The sequence below is a fragment of the Phoca vitulina genome, unplaced genomic scaffold (assembly GCF_004348235.1).
Source record: "Phoca vitulina isolate PV1807 unplaced genomic scaffold, GSC_HSeal_1.0 scaffold48, whole genome shotgun sequence".
Classification (NCBI taxonomy): domain Eukaryota; kingdom Metazoa; phylum Chordata; class Mammalia; order Carnivora; family Phocidae; genus Phoca; species Phoca vitulina.
The window spans coordinates 6008015-6023661 of NW_022589751.1; the positions used below are offsets into that span (position 1 = coordinate 6008015).

The 15647-nt window shown below is 37.5% G+C and overlaps 1 protein-coding gene across 7 annotated transcripts in view; it reads right to left on the minus strand.

The window, feature by feature from the left end:
• CPEB3 (cytoplasmic polyadenylation element binding protein 3) overlaps positions 1-15647 on the minus strand; it is a 185741-nt gene that overhangs the window by 96499 nt on the left and 73595 nt on the right. For all 7 annotated transcript variants that reach the window (XM_032432500.1, XM_032432501.1, XM_032432504.1 and 4 more), the window contains one exon: positions 7325-7381. In XM_032432500.1, coding sequence (XP_032288391.1) covers positions 7325-7381 — 57 coding nt within the window. The remainder of the gene's footprint in view (positions 1-7324; positions 7382-15647) is intronic.

Consider the following 15647-nt stretch of genomic DNA (forward strand, 5'->3'; position numbering starts at 1 on the left):
ATTCCTGGCTGTAGGACATCAGCAAGTTCCTTTACCTTTTTCAGAAAATAAAGATACTGCCATGTTTTAAACAAGGCTGCAATAAAGATGAAATGAATGACCATGATTCTCAACTTTTCTATCCAAGTGCCCCCAAAGCAGAGGGAAACAAATCACAGAGCATTCTGAAAACTTATTAAAATCTTAGGATACCCTTTGAAGTTGTCAGCTTTATCTTAAAAACTGCATATCAATTTCATATATCACTCTTATCACATAACCCATGTTTTGTTTGGATAAGAGAAGAATCCTGGGGTAAAAGTGGCGTTCAGGAAAGTGGATTTTGACCATGTCTGGCAACCCATTATATGCATTACAAAAGCACAGAGGTCTAAGAAAGCACTTTGTAAACTGTTAATTGCTAGATCCATATATATCATTACCATCTTCCAAAAGAAGAGTTAAAACAAATCTTTATAATGGAACTAAGGTAGACTGGATATTCTCTAGGGCTGTTACACTGTGCTTTTCAGTTTCTCTGAGCTATCTTTTCCTGTCTTCTGGTCTCCAATATTGAGTACCTACTGAGTAGGTTTGGCACTGCACTTGAAGCCAGTGAAGAGCTGTGAATAAAAGCTAGTCTCAGCTCTCTTGAAGCATACATATTAAAGACCAACATTAAACAGTTAATTACAAGTGTGGTGAGTGCCATAAATGGGAAGTCCAGATTCTACAGCCTACACAAGTGAAGAAAGCAAACAGAGAGGTCTGCAGGGTAAAGTAGGTAACTTTTCAGTTTCCTGTATCTTTATTACTGAGTCAGAAGCACCCAACTCCTAGCACTTTAGACATAGTCACACACACAAGGAACTTCTTCCAAAATCCAATTAATAAGTCAAGAATATTTCAGACTACACTTATTTACAGTGTTCAATGTCAGACCATGTAGACTAGGTTTATTGCTCTGTTTTCCGGAAAAGTTTATTAAGCATTCAGAGCATAAACAAGGTGACAAGTAACATTAGAAAAACAATTTTCCCTAAGACAATGAATTTGTGTGTTTGTGCTAAACTAGTATAAAAATAATACAACCATTCTTAACAATTAAGTATTTAAAGCAAAGATTATCACCCTCAACCTGGAGGCAAAAGGTTCTGCTCCTGCCTCCCTTGTTACCCTACCCAATTCACATAGTCTCTGGAACCTCAGCTTCCACATCTGTAAATGAAAAGGTCAAAATAGAAACAGCAATGCCCTTGGGTCCCCTACCACATTCACATACAGCACCCACTTAATATAGTTTGAAACTTGAGTACTTAAAAGTTAGAGAACATTACATATCCCTATAGTTACTGTTTTTCGTTTTTAAATTAGCCATCTTTTACAATATATTCATACCACAGCTGTATGCTAATTTTACTCCTAAATCTGTTCATATGGAAACAACAGCACTAGATCTTGTCTCTAAAAGTTCAAAATACTCAGAGATGACGTCTTTAATCTGAGAACCTCAAAATAATTCCTTCACTATCTCATTACTCTGCTAAAAAATTATTTACTTATATCCACTCATGGTGAGCAGAAATACAATGTACTCTTCAAATTTTGGAAAATTCCATTTGGGATTCTAGCAAACCTGGCTCTCTTCCCATTCTGGCATAAAAGCATCACGTGTTCAGCTCCCTCTCGGCCACTTCCTCTCAGCTGAGCCTTTCCCCAAGGAGCTCACTCCCAGCACAGAAAGAAAGGGAGGAGGAAAAGGAAGCCCTGCAACCACACAGGAGTCTCTGCCCAAGTTGAGAGAAAAACCCTTTCACATTTCCTCTTTTGATTCAACAAATGCTCTAGCAGCCCACAGTTCAAACAGAAATATAAGCACAATCTTCCAAAATATTTTCAAGAGGAAAAAAGTGGAAGACAGCATAAACTAAAGCTCCAAGTTTCCTGGTGCATCAGCTTTGCATAAGTTGTTTAACAATCAATGACCTCAAAGTTTCTCAAGCAGGTGAATGTCTTTGTGGTTTAAGATATTAAAAATTTAAATCTTCACCTTTTGTAACTTATAACAGACTCTAGTTACAAACTGAAAGAGATCAGAAAACAAATGCCAAGAAAGCTTTTAATTTAAATAAAATTGAAACACTGTTACATCACAAAACTATTGTCTAAAAAAAAAATCATTCTCTGGCATATCTTCTCTGAATAAGACTATGCCCCCTACTTTCCAAACGTAGCAGTAGTGATACCTTATTTGTACATGTACCTAATCTCATCTAAATCTCACAAAACAATGAGGTAGAGTATCCTAACTGTGCTCTTACAGGTTCTTAAACAAGGAGAGACTTAGGAGATTCAGAGACTTGCTCAGCTAGTTGCCATCCTGATCACATGACTCCTCCAAGATCTAAGCCCTTACATAGGTCCTCTGAAAAAAGGGAGACAATATTACTTCAAAATATCCTTGAAGCTGTCATATTTTTGTCACTCTATATTAGTTTACATTTTCTAGAATTTTACATTAATGGAATCACCTAGTACATACCCTTGGTCCAGCTTTTCAACTCAGCATAATTATTTTGAGTCATCCATGTTGTTACATGTATTAATAGTTCACTTCCTTCTATTGCTGGAAGTATTCCATTGTATCAATGTACCACAATTTGTTTATCCATTCTCCAATTGAGAAACATTTGGATTATTTATAATTTTGGCAATCATGAATAATGGTGCTTTGAACATGTGCATACAATCTTTATATGGACATACATTTTCATTTTTGCTCTTAAGTAAATTCCTAGGAGCAGAACTGCTGCATCATATGGTAGGTGTATGTTTAACTTTGCGTGTGTGTATGTTTAACTTTTTAAGAAACTGCCAAAATGTAGCCTAAAACGACTACACCATTTTACATTACAAACATTACAGTATGGCACCTTTAAGGTGCCAAACGTCACTAGAGATGGGGCAACTCTAGGCCGCAAAGAAGGTGCATGTCCCAAAGTCAGGGGACAGAGGCAGAAGGCATTTCATACTGAAAAAAAGATTCATAAAAAAAGAAGTGGCATTGTACCCTGGTACAGTCATTGTAGCTTATGAGCAACTTGTAGGTGTGCTGCCTTAAATCACATCAGGAAAACCTCTATTTAAAAACAACCAATATAATATAGACTCATGTTTGGGAAGTCACACGCAAGGAAAAAAAAAATCTTTAAAAGGCAGCAATAAAGCTGATGCAAGCAATCACAACAACAGCTCACCAGAGCATTATCTCCTAGTCAGGCACTATGCTAAGCTTTACAAGATTTATATATGGCCACTTCAGTGGTCACTATCTCCATTTTCCAGGGAAGAAACCAGAGGCAGAGGAGTGAAGAATGTGGCCCTATGGCTTGTGAGGCACAGAAGCAGAACTGCTTTTCTTGGCTATGCTAATTTACTGCTCCATCCTCAGGTTCTGCATGCCTTCCAGCCTGCTTGGAGGATGCTTTCTTGAAGCTGAATGATCCACCCCTTCAGCAACACTTCTCCCTGTGTCCAATTTCATACTCATCAAGGAACTTTCTGATATGAAACTGGTTTTCCAAGCCCAATCTCTACTTGGAAAAAGAAGAGCTGACCAGTCAAGAAACATAAAGTAGATACACTTGGCAGTGATTATCTCTTAGAGTAAATTACCAGACCAGGCATTTTGGTTTTGAACACTAATTTGACCATAAATTTGGTTCACCTGACTAATCATGGAGGCACCAATATCCTTTTCAGAGGATCATCATAATAGAGGAAAAATCACCAAAATCAGGTATCAATCCTATACAAGGCCACAACTGCTAAACTCAACTCCATACCTAAGAGTTTAACAAAACAAAACCAAAAGGTACTGCTGGTGTTAGAAAAAATCTGACTGATAGAACTACTACATATATAGCTGGAAGCATTTTCAGTAGCCTCCTTCCTCCTCCAGCAGGAAAAATAAAAATACATTATGCAAACTTCTAGTGTTTTTGATGTAAATGCGAAGAGATGAAAGGACAGAATTATTACAAAGTTAAGAAAAAATATATTACCAGTTTAAATGGAAGGGACATATTGCTTCAGAACTAATTTTATTTTGGAAATACCAGACAAGTGGCAGGTCTCACTGATGGATCAGAATTTCTTCCCCCAATCGTCCCTTCCATACTCTATAATGCTTAAGGACCTAATATTTTGGGGAAAAGCCACAATTTAGATGTGTCTCTTAGTTTCCTCCCCAAAGGCGGGCCTGCTAATTCTTACTAGATTCATGGTCTTGAATAGGAAAAATCAGTAGATTCTTTGGTTTCACACAAATCTTGCTAGTTCCTCCATACCCTACATGTCTATAGGGTTACCGTTTTCTAAAGTTAGTATCCTATCCTCCACTCCCATTTTCTGTCTTCTTGATGACATCAGGGGCAGTGATTCTCAGAGGAAAGTATAACTGGAAGACATGCTCTAAGAACACCAAAACATGGGAAACTGGCCCACTCAAAGCTGGGAAGTAGCACTGAGAAGTGAGAATTCTCACCATGGCACCTCTGTCATTCCCCTCAAGTCAGGAGAGGTTAGAACATGGTGTCTTCAGAAGAGATTTCGGTTTGGTAAGGTCAAGGAAATAAAATAAGGATGGAAGTTTTTTGAAGACACAATGAATGGCAGCATTATGTACAGAATTAGGAAGCATAGATTTTGTAAAGCAAAAAAGGGGAAAAAATAAAGTAAAAAAGGGTAACAAAGAAGGAACTATAACTGACATTTCTTTTTTTTTAAATTTAAGCTTGATTCAATTGTCTTTAATTTTCTCAGCCAGTCCCTTCTTGTCTGAAAATACAATTCAACCCTACCTTTCAATAAGCACCAATAAAGTTTCAGTGATTTCAGTTATGTCTATATGAACGCTGAGGGGAAGGAAGGACAGACAAGTCACAGGACAATAATTGCTGGGCCGACAAACGGTAGATATAAAAGGAAAGACAATACACAGATGTGACACAAAAGGGAAGAAAAGCTTTATCACAGCAAGTCTGTCAAAATCTGTAGGTCTCACAAGGATCTACCAAGGAGGATATTTTGTTTATTCTGATCATTTCAAGTTGGAGTCAACTTTGAAAGAGAGCAAATGTCAAATTCTGATTGTTTTTATGGTTTACTTTGAGGAGCCTACAGGGCAGCACCCAGACTCATTTGAAGATAGATATACTCTCATATTTGCCGTAACGTAGTAAATATGCATAACTCATCAACATTTGATATAGATATTGGCAAAATGACCCTTTTGGTACTTTAAGAAAATATTACATGGGGCGCCTGGCTGGCTTAATCGGTAGGGCATGTGACTCTTGATCTCAGGGTCGTGAGTTCAAGCCCCACACTGGGTGGGCGTAGCGCGTACTTAAAAAAATAGTAAAAGTAGAAGGTAAAAATAAGAAAATAAAAATATATTACAGACTCAGAATCTTCATTCTGAAAACAATCATTAAAGATGACCTAATTCAGTCCCCTTCTCTTACAGATGAGGAAATTTAGAAGCTAAAAGGGGAATTTAAGCATCATGCACAAACTGGAAAGAACATAAACAAAATCTTATTTAAAAGCAGAGAATTAAAGAGAATCAAATCAAAGAGAATCAAAACCTTTTAAAAAGAAAAGTGTCTTTTAGCTTCATTTTATACACAGAACAATGGTAAATTATATCCTCTTCCTCTTGCGAAAGAGGACTCATACCACAGCAAATCAGGTCTTTTCTAAAATACACACTCATCCTTTCAGACAGACATACTACCATACTGTTTTTTCCATTTACATTCAACTCTAGATCCCATCACCTCACTGAAGTGTTTCCACAAAGTGTCACAAAACTGCTGAGGCTCAGCAAGTTAAGCATGTTTATTAATCCTCACCCCAATGTGCCTGATTCTAGGGAAAAAAAATAGAGGTACCATAATCTAAAGGTAAAGTGACCTTTCTTTTAGAAATTAGAAAATAGAGGTGGATAGTCTGGAATTTTTACAGTTTCCAAGACCCTCCAAAAGAGGGAATACTACTAGCTATTTAGAACAAAATACGCATGCAGTGGATTAGGACCTGCCATCATCAAGTTCTGCAAGTGGTTCTCAGCAGTGGCCGCTGCGAGGTAGGCTACATGTCAGGACCAAAAGAAATGCGGAATACATATTTTAGAGATAACTTAGATAAAATCTGCCCTAAGGAACTCCAATGGTAGGAAGGAAAGGAGTAATATTGTACACATCCCTAGATTTACCCAGTATGTCTCCCATGTGTATCCACAGTCAGTTTGTACATCTGGGAGGATGACAGGGAACAATTTGTTGTCACTCATTTAACAGAGGAAAAAAACCTAAGTCCTGAGAGATTCAATGGCTTTTATGGTCCTTCTGATAACTGACAATTTCTATTTAGAGACTGTTTTGCAAAGCTATTTGGTCCACAGACACTAGGAAGAAGAACTGATGCCAGCCAGACATTTCTTCCAGTATTAACTAATACAATGACTTTCTGGTTAATTAGGTTTTAATGTTCCAGAACTCAATCCAACAATTACACTGACAAAACCATTTCTAACCTGCAAAGCTGCTGACCACTTATACCACACAAATTCCACTAATGGGAGACCCCTGATGTCCAGTTAGAAGCACCTGTTGGCTATCTACCAAAATGAGAAAAGTCTGAGTTATATATAAATAAATTGATCTATTCATTCACATTCTCTACCTTACTCCCTCTCTCTCCCTTCACCTGTCTCCTTTCTTCCTCTCCTCCTTCCTTCCCCCACCCCAATGGTATGCAGCAGGGGTCTGCAAACTTCTCTGTAAAGGGCCAGACAGTAAATAGTTCAGGCTTTTTGGGCTCTGCCACTGTGGCACAAAAATAGCTAGCTTTGTGGCACAAAAAATAAATGAATGGGCGTAGCTGTGCTTCAGTAAAACTTTAAACCAGCCAATGGGCCAGATTTGGCTCAAAGGGCTGTAGTTTGTCAACCCCTAGTACAGAGTAGCAGTTCTCAACTTTTAGCCTGCATCAGAATCACCTATAGAATTTGTTAATACCCAGATTTCTCAGCCCCATCGTTAAAGTTTCTGATGCAGCCCGTCTGTAGCGGGGCCTGAGATTTTGCATTTTTACTAAGTTCCCAAATGATGCTGATGCTGCGGGTCCAGGGGCCCCACTCTGAGAACCACAGGGATAGAATAATGGTCTATCCCGCTCTAAGTGGAAGGTTGAAATGTAATGAACAATTAAGAAAGTGAAAATTACATGCTGTAGCCTTGACTGCTAATTTTATAGAATATTTCATATGAAGACTTACTGTTAAGTGCCATTATATTATCTGTTCCTGGATGATGGAAATTTATTCCCATGCGTCCTAAAAAATAAAATAATTTTATTTTAAGCACAAAGAAAAGAATGCTTAATATAATTTCAAACACATTGTAAAAGATAAACATTATAAAAAGCTAAAACAGATTAATCTACAACAATGCTATAATCTATAACAAGGCCATAGCAGTTACAACAGTTTTTAAATCAAGTCATAAAACATACAAATGAAAAAAATCTTAAAAACAAAGCCAAAATCTCAATAACAAATAAATAAAACAAAATGAAAAAGAAGCTTCCCTTATAGTGAAATTTTAAAGCATCTCTCGCATTCCGATTTAAACATGCTAATTGGATTAAGCATTTTATTTAAACAACCATTCATACTGCCCTTCAAATTCAAGCAGCAAAATAATGAATATAAACTTGAAGCTTAGAGGAAATAAAAGATAAATGTTTCACAGTGGCTCAAAAATGCAACATAATTATCAGAATGGCAACCAGAAGAAAGATGGTAACATTTATACAATAGGTATAGTGGGGAAAAACGACCCGCCTAAAAATCTAGGGTTCTTACGCTTTCCCTACCACTAACTAGTTTTATGACCTTGGGCATAATGCTTACCCCCAGACCTTCATTCTTATAGTAACAGGTTTCAAACGTCTGCCCACACTGACTGGCTGCCTGTTTTTGTACACCTCTGAGCTAAGGATCATTTTTACATTTTTAAAGGGTTGTAAAAATAAAAACTAAAAAACAAAGAATAATATGTGACAGAGACCATATGAACCACAGGCCTAAAATATTTTCTCTCTGGCCCTTTACAGACAAAAGTTTGCCAACCTCTGGTCTATAAGATGGTAAGTCTGAAACAGATGTTTTAACGAATAGCCTCCAGGGTTAAGAGTGGAAGATGCACGCAGTTGGTATGTTTTTCATGAATTATTTGGGAAAAGGAGGTAGATATATTAAAAGAATAATGAAACAGAGAGCCTTATATGGAAAAAAATGAATTTAGGTTTTCTTGACCAAGCTCTTCAACAAAATAACTGTTGATACAGTGCTTTTTGTGTAAAGCTAATATACATATGACCTTGGTTCTGCAAAGGTCTTCATGTCCAATTAGATCAAAGGTTATCAGGAAATTCTCAGAAAAATGTCAATTTTATGTCATTACTGCTGTTTAAATACATGTCAGCAGTATGGGGGGGTGATACAGAGAATGCTGGAGATGTGGAAGTGATTGACTTTTACAACAAATACGGTGTTATAAATAATTGCAAAAGGTCAGTCATCATTTGGTATTAATCTCTGTTGTGGGGTACTGGAGGCAAACAGCATTATCGAGCTCTTCTGGCCCAAAAGAGAAGAATCACAGTGGCCAAAACAGGAGCATTTGCTTCAAATAAAAAGGGGGAATAATGAATTCTCAGCCAAATCAATTTTTTGCCTAGACAAAGCCATCCTAATCTCTTAAAAACCCTGAGGTCACAGTAATTATTGAAAGGTCATTTCATATTAAGGGATAAGGGAAAAAAAAACCCTCATAAGTGTAATGTTGCTTGTACTGTTGGATGCGTGTGTGTGTATGTGTGTATATGAGAGAGAGAGTAATTAAGAATGGAAAAATCATCAACAATTGATGGATTCTAAGGAGATAATTCTAATTTTACCACGAAGCATTATAGGACTGTCAATAAAAATTTTTAGTTTTTATTATTTTAAACTTATTAGGAGAAAGATATTACATACATCTAGCTCTAATTTTATGGAAACTATTTTGCTAGCATTTATATTACAGTAAAATTATTTTTTAGAATATATTTAAAATCATCCTATTAGTAAAGAACCATTTTTTAAATAATAGAATTGCCTGTTTTATTTTTTATTGATTTCATAGATCTTTTCATACTTACTAGAAGCTAATTGTGAGGAGTTTCAGAAACTACCCATTGTTTAAAGACACATTTAACAGTATCTATATATGTAATTACTCTGTGTCTTATGTTTTTCCATCTCCTAAGTCATTTCAGAGTCTCTAAAGATTATGGTCTACCCCATATGCAACGAGTGCTACCTCCTACCACCACCTTGATCAAAACCTATAATAGGAAAATTTGTCCTGAGAATAAGGCTTGTGGCTCAGTAGGGAGAATTTACATTGTGGTTTTAGTTAGCTGTATGAATATTCTATTATTTTCAGATAATCAAGACCTTATTTTGGATTCATTACCACCAAATACTAACAGCTATAAAAACTAGATGTGATTTACTCATTGTATTCTGAGATATCCAAATTTAACAGTAAATAGTCACTGGAAAGGATGCCTAAAAACCCAACAAGAGTTCAAAATCATTGCCCGGCAGAACCTAAGGAAATGGCATATAGAGATGGTCTCTTCAATCTCTGACCAAGGAATATTCAGACGTGGGTGTGGTTCTAAAAAGCCAGGAGTGTCCCCTAAAATAATAAAGGGTTATCAAGAAAACTAAACAAGCCTTGGGGCACCTGGGTGGCTCAGTGGGTTGGGCATCTGACTCTTGATTTTGGCTCAGGTCATGATCTCAGGGTCGTAAGATTGAGGCCCGCATCTGGCATCTGGCTCTGGGCTCAGGATGGAGCCTGCTTGGGATTCTCTCTCTCCCTCTCCCTCTGCCCTTCCTGCCCCCTCTAAAACAAAAACAAAAACCAAGCAAGCCCAAATTTAGTTGATCTTCATTAAACTTCTTTTATTTACCATGCTACAGTCGTTTATGGTAAAGAATTATGTGGTTTTAAAATCGCTACATCAAATAATAGTTTTTATATGTTTCTGGAACCACTGCTGTTCCCACACTTAAAGGGTATCACTCTCTGCAGTCCTCCAGAAGCTGGGTCCTTTTTGGGCTCTTTCCAGGTCTTAGGAGTTTTCAGCTTGAAAAGATGAAACTGAGAGGAAGCTCAGTAGTTTTCTGATTATCGTCTCCTAGCCCACACTGATGACTTCCAATTCAATCTTTCTAAAGATGCAGCAAAAAAAAAGAGCCTTAGGCAACGTTTTGTAGATGAAGGCATCAGGATTTGCTGAAAAGCAGAAAACTTTTTGCCTTTCCTGGTATCCTCCCTGATTCTGTTAGTCTTTCTGACTTCAGTGGCTATCTGGATCAACAACATCCACAAAAGATTTTATAAGAAACTCTGTGTCATGCCAGACCCATCAGAACCAATTATTTAAATACAATCTGTTTCCCAACTAAATGCAAATTCTTTCTACTAAAACCACACTTATGGCTTCTTTAAGCTACTTTCTTTACCTCTTCAAAAATTAATGTTTAGATTACAAAATGCAATATATTTTCATCGGAGAAAGATTAGATGATACAAAAAAATGCAAAAAATAAGATCACCAATTAAAGACAAGCTCTGTTAACATTTTGATTTATAGTCTTCCAGTTTAAGGAGTGTTTATGTGTAAAGATTCCTTTCTAAAAGAATTATTTTATGTTTTTTCTTAATATATTTTGCATCTTAAATTTTATAGTTATTATGAGATTTTGAAGGAGAAAATATATAACAGCAAAAGAAAAACTGATTCCAAATTCAGATGAGGCCATTTCTTTTTTCTTCCTTTTGTCCACCAAATACTGCTGCTGCTTAATCAGCTGTGAAAATAGAATCAAGTGTGTGACATCTGGTGATTTTTGTTAATGCAGTCTGGTGCTGCCAGCGTGACATTTTGTCACCTGTCCATGGTCTGCTATTTTTAAATTGTTCTTGTCAGCCAGCTATCTTTTAAGTGTGGTATAAAATATAAGGTTTCGAAAACTGAAAGGCATACTTGGTTTTACAGAGTTAAATGATGCTGTGGAAATCTGAGACTGTCCCACTTTCCCCACTGCACAGGGCCTGATAAATGGGGGTGAGGGGATGGAGGGAGAGGCTGGAGAATAGGGTTATGTATGTCTATCCAGACTGTGAAAATCACAGTCTCATAAGCTCAAGTCACATTCATATTTAAGAGGCTAGTTATAAAAAAAAAAAAATGACCTCTATTGTTATTCAAAGTTTCAGGGTCCAACCAACCTATATTTTTATATGTCCAAAATAAAACCGGGAAATTTTATGAATCCATAATTATGAAAGTCACCTCTTCACTTCTGCAATATGTTACGAGATAGGGAATAACTGCTGTATCTTCCTCTAATCATCCCTATTTGCTCTAAAAAAGTGAAGTCCTTCAGAGACCTTCACGTAATAGAATGTAAGTACTGTATTCTAGAAAAGGTTATAAGAAAAATGCATTTTCTGCTGGGTTGTATTTTCCACCAATTTTCTCTATAAAATTGAAGATACATTCCTTCAGAAAAAGTATCCACAAGATGAAATACTATACTATGTAAGAATACAGTAAAATGGTGTTTTAAAGTCCTTTTAAGGAAAAATGATAAAATTTTGGCACTAAAGTATTCTAAATATGTTCCAAAGAACCAAGAAGCAAAAGCTATGAGCTTAGACCTGAGGTCAAATTCTAGTTTCTTTTCATACCAGTAGTGGATAATTTTTGGCATGCTATCAATCCTTTGTTCCTATGTTTCCTCATTTCAGGCTATACTCTAAAATAGTTAAATCATTTGTTTAAAACTCTCAGATAGGGGCGCTTGGGTGGCTCAGTGGGTTAAGCATCCAACTCTTGATTTGGGCTCTGGTCATGCTCTCAGGGTCCTGGCGTGGCAGGTGTGCCGGGCTCCGCACTCAGCAGGGGCTCTGCTTGAGGATTCTCTCTCCCTCTCCTTCTGCCCCTCCCCCTGCTCACGCTCTCTCTAAAATGAATAAATAAATCTTTAAATAAATAAATAAAACTCTCAGGTGATTACACTGCTATAGACCACTGGGTAAATTAATGGGAGATATTTATTTAAAAAAAAATCACTCAACTTGTATTTACTGTCCTCTTGTATAGAAACAGAACAATCACTTCTTGCTAACTCAGAACCTGTGCCCCAAACAATTTGTGGACTCTGCTAACTTGTATACAAGACAAACTGCTATGGGCCAAAGGTAGGTAGCACAAAAACAGAACTGGAGCAACAATGCAAGTAAGTAAAGAGACAGCATATTTTTCTGGAACAAACTAAATGTAATGAAGATGCACTTTTTCTGAAACAAGGGAACCCTGACATTCCACAAAAGGGGCCAATTTTGTGAAAGGCTATACAATACTAAATTTAAATTATGATGAATAAAGAAAAATGCTTCCATAATACCAAAAGGGTGGCATTTATTTCTTCCAAGTTTCTGTCAATTTAAATGTTTTAAAGCACTATTATCAGAAGATAGCTATTTTTTTTCCCAGATTCAGTATACATTTGAAAAGCAAACCTTTCAATATCAGTTCTCAACTGACACCTGCTCTTTTCATTTTTCAAATTTCAGTTCCATGAATAGTGAGGAAAGAGAAAATTCAAATACATAGAAATGTTTCATCAGGGACTACCCCCAAGTAGTCAGCCAGGTCTACCCTTCTGTTGTAAGAAGGAGATTACATGGGATGACGGAAAGGGGACTCTGCCAAGATATCTGCTATACTGTGCTACCCCAACCAGGGGATGGACCTTGCTTCACAATGTCACCTACACTGCCCAACACTCTGTAGTTGGTATTTCCCTATTATTCCTCCTTTCATCACTTTGTACTTTTTGAATGTTAATCCTAAGGGAGCCTATGATTAATCAAACCTAATGACCCTGGGTTTTCATAGGGGTTCCCCAGTGGCTAGGTAAACTTTCATCATTAGTAGCAAGCTGGGGAACACCTATAAGAAGGGTACAGAGATGAACTTTTTCCCTGTCTTTACAGCAAACAATTTTTTTTAAAGATTTTATTTATTTATTTGAGAGAGAAAGCATGAGTAGGGAGGAGGGGCAGAGGGAGAGGGAGAAGCAGACTTCCCGCTGAGCAGGGAGTCCGATAAAGGGCTTGATCCCAGGACCCTGAGATCATGACCTGAGCTGAAGGCAGACGCTTAACTGACTGAGCCACCCAGGGGCCCGCTTTTTCCTGATCTTTAATCCTACCTCTCCCAATGCCAGAAATCCCTTTAATCGTCATAGTTATAAGCGAAGTTGTGGACTTCCTTCCCTTCAGCCCACCTGAAAAGAGGGCAGAGGACAATTCTTCTCTCCCAGGCCTCACTCATATCTCTACCACCCCAAGGATTTCTGCACTTAGAAAAGAAAGGACAGTTTTCATTAGTCGATCACCCTTCTCAAAACCATCTTTCTCATTTCTTGGAGGCAATCTCTCAAATAAACAATAGGAAAAGTCATACATAATATGGTAAGAGACAATGGATAATTATTATTATTTTTTATTTTTATTTTTTTAAAGATTTTATTTATTTATTTTGACAGAGAGAGAGACACCGCGAGAGAGAGAACACAAGCGGGGGAGTGGGAGAGGGAGAAGCAGGCTCCCCGCGGAGCAGGGAGCCCGATGCGGGGCTCGATCCCAGGACCCTGGAATCATGACCTGAGCCGAAGGCAGATGCTTAACGACTGAGCCACCCAGGCGCCCCGACAATGGATAATTATTAATATGTTACTCTGTTAAAACCAAGAACTGTAGTTTGATATCTTTAAGAAGCCAAAAAAAATTAGTCTAATTTTTATTTAAATAAGGGTGCTGTGAAGAAAGTTCAATTCAACTTTTCCTCTACATTACTTGACATTTTTATCATGGGGAAGGAGGTAGAGACCTTTTAATATTTCCTACAAACATCTTCAAGGCTGACTTGGTTTTACTGAGCGTAAGTATAAATGTGATTGAAAAAACTGTTAAAGTTCTTTACTAGAGGTACCTGGGTGGCTCAGTCGGTTAAGTGGCTGCCTTCGGCTCAGGTCATGCATGATCTCCAGGTCCTGGGATGGAGACCCACATCGGGCTCCTTCCTCAGCAGGGAGTCTGCTTCTCTCTCTCTTTCTCCCTCTGCTCCTCCCCTCTGCTCCTTCTCTCTCTAACAAATAAAATCTTTAAAAAAATAAAGTTCTGAAGCGCCTGGGTGGCTCAGTCATTAAGCGGCTGCCTTCGGCTCAGGTCATGGTTCCAGGGTCCTGGGATCGAGCCCCGCATCGGGCTCCCTGCTCAGCGGGAAGCCTGCTTCTCCCTCTCCTCCTCCCTGCTTGTGTTCCCTCTCTTGCTGTCTCGCTCTCTGTCAAATAAATAAATAAAATCTTAAAAAAAAAAAAAAAGTTCTTTACTAAAACAGAAGTCTTATTACTTTCTGAACTTCCTATTCTGTCATTTCTCCCACTAAGCGTTTTTTCCCCTTGATTCAAGAAAACAGTTGAATAAAGGGATTTCTCATTGCATACTTTTTTTTTTTTTTTAGATTTTATTTATTTGAGAGAGAGAGAGTGAGTGGGAGTGAGAGGGAGAAAGAATCTGAAGCAGACTCCACGCTGAGCTCAGAGCCAGATGTGGGGCTCGATCCCACGACCATGAGATCATGACCGGAGTTGAAACCAAGAATCGGACACTTAACCAACTGAACCACCCAGGCGCCCCTCATTGCATACATTTCTAAGATGAAATATTGCTGTGAACATATTTCATCAGGTTCATTTTAAATACATCATGAAGTACTTTATTTTTAATGAATGTGATATCCTGTTATATTTTCTTTACATGATTTAGATACACAATTTTGGAAAGCCAACATAACTTAGGATTATTTTCCTTTCTCCTTCAGGTGATTTTTTATAATGACAAAATGTTTATCCTTCAATAATCACTACTTATCTATGGCAAATACAAAATTTTGACAACTTGCATTTGAAAGCTTTTGACATTTAGCTACAGTCTAGCTAGAAGGAAGTAAATATTGTAGGAATATAAGGTTTAATTTATTACCCAGGCCAGGCAGTAGCATACCACTGCCACTGCCAGTCAAAACTAACTAACTAAATAAATAACATCGGAGCAGTTTCTCACCTCAGGAACTTTATCTGACCTTTGTAGCCACTCCATGAAGTGGGTGCTTAATTTCAATGATGAGGAAACTAAGGCTTTGAAGAGGCTAACTGATTTATCTAGATCAACAGTCAACTAGAGGCAGAACCAGGATTCAAACCCAGGTTTGAATGACTGCAAAGTCAGGGTGAGTTGAAATTTAATCTCCTGCTAAGAGAATATAAAAATGCCTGGAAAGATGTTAATAAAAATAATAATCTTTGCTATCTCTAGGTAGTAAGTCTCAGATTGTTTTCTCACTTTCCTTTTTGTTTTTGTAACATACTATTTGAAATTCCCACACTGAGTAAGAAAGTTGTTTTT